The sequence below is a fragment of the Galeopterus variegatus genome, unplaced genomic scaffold (genome assembly GCF_000696425.1).
Source record: "Galeopterus variegatus unplaced genomic scaffold, G_variegatus-3.0.2 Scaffold731, whole genome shotgun sequence".
NCBI classification, from domain to species: Eukaryota; Metazoa; Chordata; class Mammalia; order Dermoptera; family Cynocephalidae; genus Galeopterus; species Galeopterus variegatus.
Window position 1 is genome coordinate 515,787 of NW_007726842.1, and position 17,420 is coordinate 533,206.

Consider the following 17,420-nt stretch of genomic DNA (forward strand, 5'->3'; position numbering starts at 1 on the left):
GGCCACAGTTTGCTGACCTCTGTTCTACCAAAATCCGATCAGCTTTATGTTATGAAATCTATCCCTTCCACCCAATCTCTTCTCTGCAGTTATATGAGAGAAGCCACCAACAGTTTAGAACATTTGCTTTCTGAAGAATATCCAAAAGGGTCTCTCTGGGTTCCATGTGTATCAAGGCTACTCTGTCAAAGGCCTTTATTAGTTTTATAGGATTTGTAGATTCTTATCTACATATTTTAAAATGTTTTCTAATTGAACTCTCTGCTGTGAAGAGTAGACTCAAACCCTGCAGTTGGCGTGGAGTCCATAGGAATGGAGAGCAGTGGCTGCGTTCTAGCAGGGGACACAGCCTGGCTTGAGGGGAAAATGGAAAAGGAAAGGCAAAATTGGAGCCACTGCCTGAAGGCTGTTTCCAGCATGGGCAGAATGCAGCCCTGTTGAGTGACGCTAGCATTACACATCTTGTAAAAACTGTTCTATTAAAGCCAAAACCCTGCAGGGAAACCTTAGCAGACCCTCCCCTGAGGTTCTGCACCAGGGTAGCGGACTTCAGGACTCATGTCTCTTCGACTTCCCTGTCTCAGGTTCCTGGGTCAGTTCTTGTGTCTCCAACATAAATCAGAGCCACCTTATTTTTGTACAGAGGCTCTAAAACTGAAGTTTCAGCAGGTCTTGTTTTCTGTAATGTCCTTATTTTAACCACGGTGGATCCAGGGTGTTGCCTGGGCTCCACCGTTCTCTTCCCTTCCGTTTTCAAGAAGCAGGGAGCCTTTTGAAGCACAGTATTAATGTTGATGTGGTAACTTTTTCCCCCTCTAGGCTTAATCATAATTTTCTAGATGTATTTTCAGGAATTTTATGGTTTTCTAAGTCTTCTTAAAAACATAATACTTGACAACAAGAAGAAAAAAATTAATGATTTTGTTTCTTTTAGAAAATACCATTTTCAGTGGATATGGGCACTGAAACGGCCATGTCATTTACTAAGAAGGTATTTGGTTGTATGAGGGGTTCAGTTCTTTCTTTGATTCACTATTTCTTGACCTGTGAAAATGACCACTTAGGCTCAAAAAATGCCATTCATAGTTGCCGGCAAACCCAGAGGGAAATGATATTTCATCATAAGGTAAGCAATGGAAGTTTCAATAACAATCTGAAACTGTTACTAGTTTTACCAATGACAACAACGTGGGAAGAATTACTTGACAGTGTTGGAGTGTAAAGAAATTGGCAAACCCAGAGGGAAATGATATTTCATCATAAGGTAAGCAATGGAAGTTTCAATAACAATCTGAAACTGTTAATAGTTTTACCAATGACAACAACGTGGGAAGAATTACTTGACAGTGTTGGAGTGTAAAGAAATACAGGTCTGAGTGCCGAAAGAGCTGGGTCTTCGATTCACTTCTTCGGTTAGGTTCTGGGACTTCCTGAAGCCTTGATCCTCTGCTTCGTTGGCCTGTTTCCTCATCTACAAAATGGGGCGGAGGAAACTGAAGTGGGTCATGTCCATGTTTCATTTTACTTCTCAAATAATTCCTTACTCGGTGGGAAGAACATGAACTCTGAAGTCCAACAGACCTAGACCAGCATTCTCCCTGCGCCACTTCCTTGGATAACTTCTCTAAGCCTCAATTTACCATTTTGAAAAAAAGGAGAAAACTGGGCTCACTTGGGAGAGTGCAGTGCTGATAACACCAAGGCCACGGGTTCGGATCCCTATACAGGGATGGCCAGTTCACTCACTTGGGAGAGTGTGGAGATGACAACACCAAGGCCACGGGTTCAGATCCCTATATAGGGATGGCCAGTTCGCTCACTTGGGAGAGCGTGGAGATGACAACACCAAGTCAAGGGTTAAGATCCCCTTACCAGTCATCTTTAAAAAAAAAAAAGGAGAAAACTGTAACTGGGTAAGATGGTGAGGGTTCAGGTGGCCATGTGTAACAAGCACCTACAACTGTTCCAGCCGACAGCATGTGTTTCAAAAACGCTTAGCTTCCTGCACTTGAGAGCCTTTTTTTGTTTGCTTGCTTGTTTTTAATGAAAAAGAAATGACTACTAGGGAGAAGTGATAGACAGGTCTGGGGAAAGAAAATTCAACATGATCCTGGAGTATTCTGAGATGCCAAAAAGTAAGGAAATATTCATAAAAGAATGGGGCATGTTGAAGGGACATAGGAGCCAACCTCCCAGTGGACAAATCTGGAGCGATTTGAGCAACAAAATACATAATGATAGTACTGGATTATAACCCATAGAATAAAATGAACATCCATGAGTTCATACTGATATCAAAAATAACTGAATAAATAAATATTTGACGGATTCTCCTTATAGCTTTTCCTTACAGAAAAGTTCCAACTAATAAATGCAAAGGGAATGAGGAAAATAGAAATTAAGATTGAAACATCACAGTAGTAACTGATGTGGGAGAGATCTACCAACAGATGCTGAAATGATTGGGCAAAGTTTGAGGAGAAACAGGATATTTATACAGTTTCAAAGTATCTCTCTCAAGTTATTTGTCATTTATAAAGGGAAAAAAGTGGAGACACCCAGCAGAGAAGGCCTGAATTAAGTGATCAAGGTTAACATCACCAGTAATAAGACATATTGACATCCTGCAGTCCCGGATATGATACATGGAGAAGGGACATCACTCCTGAGCATGGCTGTCAAAAACGCATAACCTCACTCTGATCATGATTAAACATCAGACAAACCCACACTGAGGGACAGATCAGGAAAGACCAGGAAATAATGAAGGACTGTCAGAGACTAGAGGAGTAGAAGACACAGCAACGAAAATGCAGGGTGGGATCCTGGATAGGATATCAGAATAGAAAAAGGAAAACTGGGAAATCTGAACACAAAGTGTGGCTTGATTAATAGTATTACACCAATGTTAATTTCTTAGTTTTGATCATTGTACTATGGTTATGCAAGTTGTTAACATTAGTGGAAGGCAGATGAAGGTTATACAGAAACTCTGCACTATTTTTACAGCTTTTCTGTAAGTCTCAAATTATTTCCAAATAAAAAGTTTTTAAAAAAGACATTGATTTGGATCCTCACACCAGCCAGTGCCGCCCCTCCCCCCCCAAAAAAAAGGACATGGGTGAGGCCAGTCTACATGCTCTTCTCATGTTACACATACTGTAACAAACACTTCATGAAACCGGCTTAGCCACTGCTCATGCTGCCGACCAACAGAGAAGTGTGTGTCTGTGTGTAGGTGACAGACATAACCCCAAACCTCCATGCTGTTTAACTACTTAAATCTGGCCTCGCAGAGCTTGGGGGCTCCTGAAATGACTATTGCTCAGTGTGAAGGGCTTATGGGAAAATTACCGGGGGAATGTTTTCTCCCCAGTCTCAACATTTCCTTCCACATCGAGGGAACTCAATTAGTGTGACTCCTGGCCTCACTCCCTCCAATTGGTAAATTTGGGAAGAATACACTGGGCACACGTTGCTCCTTCCCTGCTTTTCCTTCTTGGGAATGAGTGGCTCATAGCAAACAGGTTTTCTGCTCTGCCCCTGAGGGCAAGCCTTGTCGGTGACTCTGTAAACCAGCTAATTTGGAGATACTAATTCAAAAGCCCATTTGACTCTTACCCAAAGCTATTCCCTGCAATTTAGTCTTTCTCAGTAACAAAAATAATATTTTTGGCCTCATTTGCTTTGTTCCTTGTTTTACTTCTCAATTTGCTCAGAACCTGGGTGACAACAAAGGCTGATAACTGTGGGGCACTCATTACACCCCATAGGTTCTACAGGTTCCAGGTTGCATAGTGTCCTAGACCTTAATTCTACAGCCGTGATTCTCTGGGGCAATGGGAAGCATTTTCCAAACTAATCTTCTACTCCAAATAGCCCCTGTACCATGAGGATCATAAACAGTGGCTGAAAGTACAATCCCCCCAACAGATGTAGATGCAACTTGAGGCCAGCCCAGACCATTCGGGGCTACAATTCTATTACAACGTACTTGCTATAAGCACACTTTTAAGATTAGTTCTTTTCCTAGTTTTCTCTCTTTAACCTCTGCCCTAATGGTCAATTAAAATAGAGGCCTGAAAGCCTGTGTTCGCTCCTCTTTATGGACCATCATGCGTTTATCTTTTCCAGTAGTTTCCTTTGCCTGGGTTCTCTTCGCTGGTACAATGATGGAAATTTCTAAACAGAGCCTTTAAATAGTCCCTTACTTTTTACGCCATGTTACGAAATTTGGCTTTAAAGTCAAACTTCCACTGCAAACTGCTACTTGTGTGAATGCCCGCCTGGGAGTGAGACTAATCTCTCTCTACTCAAAAATAACCAACACTTACTGCACCGTAGTTATGATTACATCACAATAAATACTCTCTGCAGGACTAGGAACAGCTCCTCCAAGAAAAATGCTTGAGAACGCGTAAGTGGAATGAACTGTATGCATTTTCACTGTGCTTTGAAAGAAACAGCATGAAAAAAAGATCTTCGATCTGTTCCCAAGAATTTTTTTTTTTCTCTTAGAGAACACCACACAGGAATTTTGACATTCTCTGCATTCTAATGGAAACAACTCGGGAAGAGGAAGCTCATCTATACTTGTACCTTTTTACTGCCATGATGGGCACCGTTTATCAGGCTTGAAAAGAACTACTGGAAGGTACTGTACTTTTCAGTAGTTCTTTTCTGGACAATTTTGTGCTCTTGCTCTTAAGTACTTTTCCTTTGTTATGAATGTGAATGTTTTAAAGGCCAAAGAAGTCCCCTCCATTTGAGCTGCAGATGGCCACAGGAACCAAACAAGAATGCTAACAACTCATTTCAGAATGACAAAAAAAAGGAAGTGCCAAGTTCTGCACTGCACATCCATACTGATGCTGAGCTGTCGGCCTGTCTTGGCCTAGCTGGTAGAAATGGGAATCGAGTCTACCACTCAGGGGCTGCAGTGACCTCTGAGGGTAAAAATGAATGTGCTTGTTAAAACAGCAGCTGCAACAACAAAACTGACGTGAAGTAAGATACCTAAAAACACATTCTTTTTCCTTGTAACACGGATGTATTAAATTCATTATTCAGAAGACTTTGATTACTCTTTTCAAGAGTTTTTTTTGTTGTTGAGTTTAATTTTCAAGGCTGTTAACCACTGATGTCAACTTAATTATAGCAAGCAAAAAACCAACCCATAATGCATAATGCCGATTGTTAGTTTTACTTTAGTCTTGCATTAGATTTGGTTTTCTCTGCTCATTTATATCCTTCCGAGCCAGGAAGGTTTCCATGCAGTTGCTTGCTTTTCTTCAGCTGGTGGCTTTGTTCTCCAGTTTGCCATGGGGGATCAAGGGAACAGATATTTATGACTTATTATCTCAGTATTAACAGCACACTTCAATGATTTATGAAACTCTGCCCTTGCATGTTAAACCTTGATGTCCTTCTGATTATTGTTCTCAAATGGGAAGATTAACACACTGAGGCCCAAAGATTCAGAATCAGTTTCTTGCATACAAATTCACCCAAATTTAGGAAGAATAGAGTCCTTGGGCACAATGGCTCCAGATAGAATGAACCAAGAACATCTTAGCATTTAATCCAAAGCACCCCCATGTTTGTCACTATGAACATGGCATTCTCTGTAGAAAACAGCCTAGCACAAAAATTTAGTTATACTTTTGTATCCCAGCATTCAGTGAACCAGAATCTCAGATTGTCATGTACATCTTGTGCTAAACTTCAGGATATTGCTTGTTAGCATTTGTTTCTTTGCTTTCCAAAATGTAACTGTGATCCAGGATGAAGGTTTTTAGACTCTGCATGTCAGTGTTCAATTTAGGCAAAACACTGGGTGGTGTTTGGGAGAGGAAATTATCTCTGTCCTTTCTCCAGGGATCCCTGGAAGCACTGTACTCGAAGTTTTCCCATTTTGTGCATGGATTTCTCAAAAGGTGATCTGGCCGACACTGACAGTCAACCACCTGATCGCCACCCGCACAGCTACTAGTGGCCATGAGTCAATGTTCTGACCAATGAGAGGTAAGTAGAATTCTTTTCGGCGACTTTCGGGAAGCTTTTGTTTTCTTGTTAAAAGGCAAAGCTGAAGACAAAAGCTCACTCGTGCTATCCCTACCCGTCATCTTGAATATAGTGGTCATCTTGTGACCAAGAGGCAACAAGCCTGGGGACAGAAAGCCAACATGCTTAGGAAAGTGAGCAGGAAAATTGAGAAAGCCTGGGGCTTTGATGACATCACTGAGCTGTGGGAGCAACCCCAAGATCACCCACATATAAATTATATTGTTAGGTCAATAATAAATGTCTTTATGGTGTAAGTCCCTGTTACTTGCAGCCAAAAATTCTTAAGTGATACAGAAAGCAAGGGCTATGTGGAGGCAAGAATGGAGAGGAATTTGGCAGCAGCAACAGCTGGTTTTCTCTTATGAAGCTGTGCCCTGCAGACTAACAAAGGGGATAGACTAAAATGCTTCTTGAGGCCTAGGAACTACTGCAGCCATAGCGTCTTTGACCTTCACCATGCGAATGGCATGACAATGACATTAATGATATTCAATAAAAGGGGCAAGAGTATGAATAGTTAGTTGACTTCTGAGAGCCCAGTGAAATAGCATAAGGGTAACACAGACAGTAGGAGAATGAAAACATAGTCTTTTTACATTTTTTGTCTCTGTGGTTTAATTTGCCCAAACTCACGGGTTTAGAAGTACATCCCCAGATGCAAGTCTGGATTGCCTGCTGATGGAGTTTGGATGTGTTGTCCCCTCCAAAACTCGTATGGAAATTTGATCCCCAATGTGGCAGTGTTGGAAACTGACTGAGTCATGGGGGCGGATCCGTCATGAATGGATTAATGCTTTCCCTGGAGGAGGGGGGATTAATGAGTGAGTTCTCGCTCTATTAGTTCTTGTGATAGCTCGTTGCTTAAAAAGACCCTGGCACCTTCTCTCTCTCTTGCTTCCTTTCACCATGTGATCTGCTTGTACCCACCGGCAGCCTGCCACTTTCCGCCATGAGTGGAAGCAGCTTGAGGCCTGTGCCAGATGCAGGTGTCCCAGAATCGTAAGCCAAATAAACCTCTTTTCCTTATAAATTACCCAGTCTCAGGTATTTCTGTTATAGCAACACAAACAGACTAAAACACCTTTGTCTTGTGGGACACATCTGTGTGTATTTTTAACTTGTGTCTCCTATGTGAGAGAGGACTAGGGGGCAGAGGTTTGGAGCAGGGAGTATGTCTATGTGGGGGGACTTTCTTCACAAGGGAGCTCATCACAAATGCTGATCTCCTCAGTGTAACAAAGTTCTAGATAATAAGATTGGCTGGTCACCCAGCTGCCTTGACTAACAAGTTAGCTGGGTGCTGTAGAGGGGGATGTGTGAGTGTGTGTGTTTCCTGAAAACACTCCTATTCAAAGCAAAGCCAGGTAAGCCTTAAAAGCAAGCTGACGAACTAGAAAACCTAGGGGTGGATTACATTGCAGAGTGGTTCCTTAAATGACAACTGTTACTAACAGGCATTAGTCAGCTATTTCTAGTTTAACAAAAAAGCGAAAGGTATATTCATTTTTTTTTTCAAGTGAATATTTGAGAATGTTTATCTGTAAGTCCAATGTGGCTTTCCCTAAATGTGTTTCTATAGCATCCAAAAAAATAGTTACCTATGAAACCAAAATGCCATCTGAGGAAAGGTATATTCAACTTGTCTTTATTTTATTTTCTTTCTTATGCAAAAAATTTAAGCTCCTTCATTTCTTTTAAATGCTGATAAATCTGTTTTAGCTTGAAACTATTTTTTCAATATACTCATTCAGCTAATATTTATGGATGTCTACATATCAGAAAGTGTGTGTGTGTGTGTGTGTGTGTGTGTGTGTGTCTAAGAGAAAGAGTGAGGAAAGAGACAAGGAGAGATGGGGGGAGAGAGAGAGAGAGAGAGGTGGGCAACAGGAGCTCATATATGGAAATGAAAACCCTGAATGGGACCTTGTGAATGGAGCCGTAGCTCAATTTGATTAGGAAAATGACCTGTAAAATCTGTAAAATACTGAAAGGATCTGGCACCAGGTGAACTGCTGGCTGGAGAACAGGGAACAAAGATAAAATTGTCAGAACATCCTCCCATTATACTCCTGTCATCACCTACAGCAACTGCTAGAAATGCTTCCCAAGGGGACACAGGTAAGTGGGACCCCTGTTTGGCTTTCATGCATAGACTCAGGTTTCACAGGGATGGGTTTAGTTACTCTGTCTTAACCCACTCTTATGCAAAACGTCCTCTTCTGGCTTGCTTTATCCTTCTTTGCCTTCCAGCAGCCAGTGACAGGCTGGGTAGAAAGTTACCCGCCCTTTCCGAGGAAGTCAGCTAACACATCAGTCTCCCGCCCACTGGCTGCCTTTCCCTCTGAAGCCACAGAAACTCTTGAAAGAATCTTGCACTCGCTTTGAAGCTGAGATCCCTTTGCACTCCCAGTTTGGATTATTCATCTGTAAAATGAAAGCACGGGCCAGATCAGTTTAAGTCCCTCTGAGCCTTAGAGGTGTATGATTCCTGAGGGCTGTGGCCTATGGGTGAGGCCGCATGTTGGAATGGGCATCTGGAATCACCGATAAGTGCTTCAGGCATCAGGAATAGTCCATCCATGTGCCTGAGGATTCTTATAGTTAGTACATATTGATAGTCCAAGGTCTCCTCAAGGGAAAACAGATTAATTACTGAAGAGATGGTCATGGATGGGCAGTCCAGTGTTTGGACTGATGTTTGATGAACATGAGTTCCTTTTGCCTACAACTCACTGGAATGACTTGCCCTTGGCACGGGTTTTTAGTTCAACTCAGCAAATTGGCTAATTTACCAGTAGAGTTCTAAGGGTCACAACCATACCCTATCCCACCTCATCTCATCCCCCTCCCAATTTATAATTTAGGGATCTGCCAAACCTGAACTTTCTCTTCAGGTATCTGCACTAGCAAGAGGGAAGATGCATCTCAGAATGGAAAGTGGCATAGATGAACCATGAAAATACTATCCTAAGCAAAAGAAGCCAGTCACGTGTTGTATGATTCCATTTATATGAAATGTCCAGGACAGGCAAGTACATATAAACGAAAAGTAGATCAGTGGTTTCCAGGGGCTGGGAGGAAGAGAAACTGGGGAGTGACTGCTAGTGGGTAGAAAGTTCCTTTTTGGGATGATGAAACATTCTGGAACTGGATAGTAGTGATAGTTACACAACTCTGTGATATACAAAAACTCATAGAATTGTAAACTTTAAAAGGATGAATTTTATGGTGCATTTATTACAGCTCCATAGAATTGTTATTAAAAATGCAAAAAAAAAAATTTGGAACATGTCACCATAGTGATTGAAAAAACCCTGAAAAGGGGGAAGACACTTGAATTTCAGTCCCACTGGCTGTGTAGTTTTGAGCAAATTGCTGACCCTCTCTGTGTCTCAGATTCACCAACTATCAAGTGGGGATATTATCTCACTGCAAACCTTCTACACTAATTATTAGGGTCCTATTGTATGGAATTACAGGCTGGATTCCAGGATTTTGTCAGTCTGAGAAATGAGGAAATGGTGTGCAGAGTAGCTCGTGCTGCGGTATCTGGGCCAGCCGTCAGAGACGGGCATAAATAAGCAGTGGAGGAGGAAACTCCTGGTGAGCATCTGGGCAGGTTTCCATTTTTAGGACTGATTCCTTTAAGATGGTTATACTGGCTGTATTTGTCATTCTCTTGCTGTGTCTCATGAGAAAACAGGCAGCCTGTTTCTACATTTTACAGGGAAGGAAGCTAAGCCCCTGGGACATTAAGTAACCTCTCCAAAGTTACCCAGCAGGGAAAGCCTACCGCATGGGTGCTCTCTTCCCTAATGGAGCTGAACACCCTCTTCATTAGACAAGTAAAGTCAGGAGCTGGAATGTTGGGTCCTTTTGCACTGTGTGCTGAAAAGCCTTTGCCTGGTTTGGGCATTAGAACCTAAGTCAATCATTCCAGAAGTATAAAAGAGAGACAGAGAGAGAGAGAGAGAGGTGCACACGTTTATGAAGGCTGTAAATTCAGAATTTTTGTTTAAGGTGTATATAAGAGAAGCAAGTTTCCTTTCCAAAGTTCAAAGGAAATGGTGTGTTTTGTTTTCATACTTCGTTTCATTTTCACTTGGGGAAAGAAACCTCATCTTTGAAGCCTCTCTGTTTAAACTCATTAGGAAAACCATCAATGACGGAAGCTTTCATGAAATCGTAGTGGGAGGAATTAGTGTTAGAAGAGAGCCCGATCAATCTTCAAACGTTTCATCCGTGGAGATGGGAGGTTGAACTGGCTGCTTGTTCAGCTGAAAAGTTAACATAAGCAAATGCTTCACTTACTGGAGAGTCCAAGGGACTAAATTTATTTGATATTTCCCCTCTAAATGCTTCCTCAGAAGCCAGCTATGCTTGCCACATGAAAGGGATGGATGTTTCTGGGGAACTACGTGAGTGAACTGATTGGCACAGTATCTCGCCTGGAACAGAAAGATGTTATAATGTCCCGAAAGAAAAGGAGGTAGTGATATCGACATTCCCTGCCCAGAATCTCTTCCTGTGCAATTTATAACTTTATTGAAGTTGGCACGAAAACCTTTTTAGCAGGGCTGGTGTTACTATATGAGGATATCTTTCTTGACATCGAAATGTTTTTTATTTTAAAGTTTGTTAACCTGTTGAAATTTCCTTTGCCAAGGTGAAAATATGGTGATTTAAAAATTTTTGTTTTTCACTTTATTTGTAGAGCATATTCCATAGCTCATCTGATTGATTCAAAATGGGATTGAGGGAGAGAAAGTAAGGACTGCAGGTGGGTGTCTAAAAGGGGGATAACAGGAGAAGTAGGAGGAAAAGAGATGGGGCAGATGGGGGCACTGGAAGATGAACAGACATTACTCGTACTCATAACAAACTCATTCTGGGGAAAAAAGTTATAAAATTCTTTGTTCCTACAACATAGTATGGATTAAGTAATTTGTGATCTGAATATCTGCAAAGGCAGACCTAATAGTTTCATTTTTCTTACAAGAATTACATAATGTAAGTGTATGCAAATATATACAGGCAAAAAGACCCCAAATATATGCCTCTCAGTGTGTGTGTATGTGTGTGTGTGTGTGTGCATGTGCACATGTCACATGCACGCGCACATCTTAAAGAAAAGAATCCAGGTACAAAGGGACTGTAATATAAGATTGATTAGCAGAACGGGGCCTCTTTCCTACCAAGTCAACACCAAGGACAAACTAGAGCTTATTATTATTATTATTATTATTTTTTTTTGTCTTTTGTCTTTTTTCCATGTCCGGCAACGGATCGCAACCCTCAGTGTTGCCCCCGTACCGGACCGGGGACCGGCAACGGGATCGCAAGCCTCGGTGTTGCTCCCGCGCCTCGCTCAGCCATGTGGGATCCGAACCCTCGGGCAGGAGCGCCGCCGCGCTTCCCAAGCGGCGCACTATCCAGTGCGCCACCGGGCCGGCCCAGAGCTTATTATTTTAAATCTTGGAGAAATTAAGCAGAGCATAGACTTGATAAAACATAGGTCATAGGCCGTGGTTAACTTTCCATTTCTTTCTTATGGACATCTAATCTTCTCTTGTTAGCCCTTATTCAGCTCATGAGAAAACAAAGCATAAAATGAACCTAAACAAGGCATGGAACCATCCCTGCCCAACTTAATGAGCAACTAACTAATCCAAAAAGAAAATAGCCATTACTTACACAGCCATAATGTAGACGCAACATGGCATGTAAATCAGTAACTCCTGTATTGCAAAACAGACAAATAGATTAATGCATGTTGCAAAGATGGGCGAAGAGATCGATTAGGTTACTGATTCAGACCATGAACTTTCTCTCAATATACTGCATTTAACTTTTAAATAAGGTTTTGGAGAACCTGTAACATTTTGCTCACTGACAGAGCTATATTTTACTAAGGGCAGAAATTGGCTAGTCTATAAAAATTAAATTATGCCCCTTTCACTGTATCTAGTCAAGAGGAAAAACTCTAATTACAAGATTGCACTGTCAAACAAATGCAAATTCACATTCTTTATGCCCTGGTTTAAAAATTCATACTGGAAGGGGGGCTTCTATTCTGAAATGAAAATCAATATTTGAAATATTTTGCGGAGTGCAGTGATAATCAAGAGCAAAAGAAATGTCATTATCAAGGGTGCTGGTAAATAGACACTAACTCGTTAAGTGCAGAGCTGGTGAGAACAAGTCATTTCTTATGCAAACATTTAAATATCAGTAAGGACAATGAAAGAAACTGAACCAAAGCTTCCCTTCCCCACAGCCCGTGCCTTATTATTCCAGAAATGACCAAAGGGAAAAAGAGCAGTGGAAAATAATCTCAAGGCCTAATAGGAATGCCACTTTGGGGAACAGGTAAAGGTTAATTTTAAACATGCTTCCCAGTTGAAAATTAAAAGTACCTCCCTCAAAATTCATAAGAGCTGAGTTGCTGACTTAATCCAGAAAGGAATAACTGAAGGCCCGGGCATACTGCGTTACTGATATTTTTTGGAAAGAGAATGCCTTTCATTACTGTTTAATATCAGACTAACTTAGTTCATTACAATTTCTTAGTCCATTTAAAGCCCTGGTTTTTCTATGCCTATAAAAAATGCCAGTCTATATAACAGTCAAACTTTAAAATTCCTACTTGTTGGTTCTCATTTTCTTTCCACATTTACTTTGTGGTCTGTGCACTCAGCCTGTTAGGTGAACTTGGTGGACATGAAAAATTGTCTAAATCCTTAGAATCTTGCTTGGATTATCTTTTCAGGCAAACCTGGTGGTATCTATTACTATATAAGGTGCTAGCCCAGGAAGAAGGCTTCAGGTGTCTGTTAGTAACAGATGGATGGTAGACGTGGACCAGACGTCTAACTTTTCTGGACCCTGTTCTCTTCCTTTATTAACATAAAAAAGTCTGTCCAGATCAGCATTCTCAACCTGGAGTACCACAGAATCAGTTGGAGAGCTTATAAAAAACCCACGGCCAGATATACCACCGCTATACACAATGTGCTTCTTCCAGGGGTGGGGGAGATCAGGCATGTGGAGCTGAACAAATTCCCAGGAAGATTCCGACATGCACCCTCAACTATAAGTCACTGGGCCCTTTCAGTTCTAATGTGCCAGGATTCTCATTGCGACATGTTACTGATCAAACTTAAAATTCTGACTTCAATTCCTAATAGTATCATTTAACAGGCATTACTTTTTCTCCAGAATGGAGAAATTGACCATGCAATAGAATTAAGTGCTGACTGGTTGTGGGGAAACAAGGGCCTCGAAAGAGGACGATGAGATTTCATGAGACACTGTGTGAAGGGCTGCAGAAGGAGGCAGATGTGTAGGGCACGCTCAACAGTTAGCGCTTATGACTGTGATGATTACACCACACGGTGGTCTTCTCACAGTCAAACTCGTAGGTTCGCTATCAACAGACTGGTCTCTAATAGTCACCTGTAGACAAAAGTGAAAGTGTCTTGGCACCACTAGCCATCAGACATCACTTTTCTGATGCAGAAAAAATGCACTTGGCTGGTTTCTACTGAATCCAGGCTCAGAGTGCCTTGCTTGCTTCCACGCGCACCTACCATCCTTCCCCTCCCAACTGGTTCTTTCTCTGAGCTCATCAACTGCTTCTTCTGACACTTTACAGTTGAGATTACTTGATTATTTTAGCCTCTCTTCACCTTTTGGTCTATCACCTATGGCCAAAGGAACCTGGTTTGGAGACAAGGTGCCTACCTTGACTGACCTAATAGAAAATGAGAAACCTCAGGCCAGGCACCTAAAGGCTCTCTGTGCTGAAGTTTCCCGTGGATAAAATGGGAGTTATAATGCCTGCTCTGTCTTTTTTACAGTGTGGTTTAAAGGAGAGAATGAAACAAGATGAAAAACAGCACTTGGAAAATGGAGTGTGTGGCATTCATTTTAGATACACTTTTAGAGAGGAAGAAATGTCTCTCAGAAAAAGGACCTCTTCTGACTCACATTTAGTTCACATCCTTTTCTCAACCATATCTCAGGTTATAAAACGTGATACTCAGGTAAGCAGTGGCCTCAAGGATTCTGAAGAAGTTCTTAATGTGTTCACAATACATTTCCATTTTGTCTGGCTCTAAACTACTGCCTGGAAGAAAGCTGCAAATACTTGAAAGTGACAATAAAGGGTTCACAGTGATTCTGACTGAAATCACGGCACTCTCTCTGGTAGAAGGGTAGTAAATTTTTTGCTCTGGCAAAATTCAGGAATGAAACACTAGTAGAAAAGAAACCACTTGTGAAAAGTATCCATATCGATCTTAGCTAAAGAATCATCACTAAGTTTTGTTTTGTCTGACTTTTAAAATAACCTGAGCCCCATATGCCAAAACAATGCTTGCTGCTTTTCTCGGGACAAATTACTCTTAAGAGCAATTAAGTCTCAGGCTTTGCAGAAGAGCAATTTTGATGGAAAGAATCCACACCTAAGCCAATAATGATCCATAAAGAAATCGCACACACATCATAACAATGACAACACAAAAACCAGCTAACATGTGCTCCCCAAACAACACTTTGGTTAGTAACAAGACATTTCCAGGCCCTTCTCTGAGAAGAAACTACTTTCCCAAGGTACTGGCTTTAAAACTAGAGTCCTTGCATTGACTTGCCATGGGTTAAGGGAATCACATAGCTGTTCTAATCACTTCCTGCTGCTCTGTGGGCAGCTCACTGAACTTGAGGAGCAGGGCTTTGGTTCATTCAGCATCACTCATCACATAATGCTATTTCCCATATTTTTAATATCCTTACAATGACAAAGTCTCTGTTTATGGGTTTGACCTTGGAATGGAGGCAACAGCTCTGAAAGTTTGGTTACACTTTGGGTGACTTTTATTTCTGGTAAGACTATGGCAGGGGGACCTGGGGAGTTCCATCTTAGTGAGAAGACTGGTCAGCTAGAGTGAGTGAAGGCCCTGTCCCCGCACGCCCTTTTCCCCTTGCGTAAGGTGCAGGCTCTCTCCTCAGCCAGCCAGCAGCTAAGCTGGAAGGGCTGGGAAAGACATTCCTTAGAAAGATCTTGGCAATCTGTGCCTGGAATTTGATGCATTATTTCTAAAATTAAATAAAGATCCTGTAGTGTTCTTCAAAGAAATATGGTGTGGCTCTATGACAAAACACATTTTTCAAGCTCTGACCTCTGGGAACTTCAACTAGCTCCATATTTCAGGCTGACATTGCTTACAGGCTACTGTCTAGTTGCCCAGGCTTGGACCCCTTATCCATATATTTTCCAGGCACGACCAGCTTTTAGCATTGGGAGGTGAGGCGAGTAAATAAAAAGAGACGAGCCGCTAATTTAAAAGCACTTCCCCTCCCAAGTCTCTTGGGGAGAAGCCCTGGTAATTAACTCTAATGAGATTAAAGTAACTTGGAACTGTTCATTTTCACAGCACTGTAAAAGTAAATCTGCGATAACCTGTATTTTTTTTGCATGAAATCAAAGCCAGTCCCTTTTCCTGTAATTGAATGGCCCCCTCACTTCCACCCCCGCCCGGGCTGGGGAGAAGAAGGGGACAGCGCCGGGCTCTTACCCGCACTTTGCTCCATCACTTCTTTCTGACACATGTCTTGAACGTTCACCGTGCAGTTCACGATGAACTCGGGGGAGGAGCAGTCGTTGTTCAGCTGGAATTCTTCACACTGATAGCATTGGATTTGCAGGGCAAAACCTACAGGACATACGCAGTCAGGTTGAGATCTGGCCCCCCAGAGAGCGCACCCCCTAAATCACGACCATCGCCCGCCCCGGAGAGCCGCCGCTAGCTCCCCGCCACGGGGATGCTTGGCGCTCTGCATGCCGGGGTCTCCAAGTCGGGCCGGATGTGGCTGAAGCCGGCAGGCGGCGGCGCATGTACCAAGGGTTCTGCAAGTGGAATGCTGCCCGTGACCCCTGGACACAAAGAGCCCATCCAACACCACCCAGGCCTTTCCCCAAGAAGTTGAAAAGAAGGGCGTGGGGTCCAATCAAAGCACATTCTAATATGTGGCCCGACATTACCAACAAGAGATTCTGCAGAGGACAAAACCTTGCTCACTCTGCAAATTGGTGCTTCTCTACTTGGCTCAAAGCAGGAAAAAATGATGGTTCACATCTAAAGGTATAACCCCGAGAGCGAAGTAGCTCTAGAGACGTGCCTCAGCTTCAGTCTATGCCAAAGGATTTGCCTAATTGCTAATTGGTTACAAATTACTTAATTACTATTTTGGCACCATTCATGATTGCATTCACAGACGCCTTTTCAGTTTTATTTATTTAATTTCTGAAGTCAGCGTTCCTGTGCTGTGGCTCCAAGGCTGCCTGCGCGACCACCCAGGAGCGCCGGAGTAGGCGCCGGACGCCAAGTGCTGTTGCGCCCCAAGTCCCCGGCTCCGGGTCGGCCGCCCTTCACCAGGACCGTACCCGCGGCGGCGCGGGTGGCCGCAGGGGTAGGAGGGGCCGTGTGTGTGTGTGCACGCGCGCGCGCATCCCGGACCGCGACACCGCAGCCCTTTCTCCCCGGGCCCCGGCTTTCAGAGCAACCTTTGGCTACGGTCCGCGGTCGGGATCCCAGCTCTTTACGGCTCAGTCCGGAACCGGTAGGCGAACTGAAGAGAGGAAGCGAGACATTTGCGCCTCTTGTCGCTTCATTCTGGTTGCTTTCTTCGGGTCTACGAGCTCCTGTCTAGAGCTAACTGCCCGCGCTCCCCGGGCCCCGGGGCGCCCCCTCCCAGCTCCACGTCGATCGCGCTCTGAGCGCAGCAACCCAGCGCGGGCGCGCCCCGGCCGCAGGCTGCCCAGCACGCAGCTCACCTGGCGGCGGCGCCACTCCCACGGGTTGCCAGAGACGCCAGGCAACTTGGCAGGGTTAGGGGGGTTGTAGCCTCCTCTCCCTCGCCACGGCCCCAGCACGACCCTCTCTCCTTCCCAGCCCAGCTTCTCCCGACGGTGCCGACCGAGCAGCTACAGCCGGGAGTCCTGCAAATCCGCCGCTCGCCGCTCTCCTGCAGCTCGGGACTTGACGCCTATGGGCACCCGTCGCCCCGGCCAGACTCCCGCCAGGCAGCCCCTGCGCAGCGCCTGGCCCGAGGCGGGCTCCCTGGGATCGAAGGAGCCGGCAAGCAGATGGGGTGTGCGCGCCCGGCCGGGCTGCTGCTGGCCTCTTCGTCTTACCTGGAAGCAAGAACAATCCGCAAAAAGTTGCCGCGATGCCGAGGACCCACATTCTCCCGGAGCCGCGGGGCCGAGAGCGGGCAGGCGGCGCATCAGAAGCGGCGACCGTAGCGGAGGCTGCCCGGGCCGCGGCGGCTGTGGCTGCCGAGGCTGCTGGGGC

At 43.8% G+C, this 17,420-nt stretch overlaps 1 protein-coding gene across 1 annotated transcript in view; it reads right to left on the reverse strand.

Annotated features, from left to right (window-relative positions):
• The window catches only part of LYPD1 (LY6/PLAUR domain containing 1), a 28,002-nt gene extending 10,627 nt beyond the window's left edge, over window positions 1-17,375 (reverse strand). The window contains exons 1-2 of the mRNA XM_008571857.1: window positions 17,261-17,375; window positions 15,642-15,779 (exon numbers count right to left, since the gene is read on the reverse strand). Coding sequence (XP_008570079.1) covers window positions 15,642-15,779; window positions 17,261-17,312 — 190 coding nt within the window. The 5' untranslated portion in view covers window positions 17,313-17,375. The remainder of the gene's footprint in view (window positions 1-15,641; window positions 15,780-17,260) is intronic.
• Window positions 17,376-17,420: the final 45 nt, after the last annotated feature.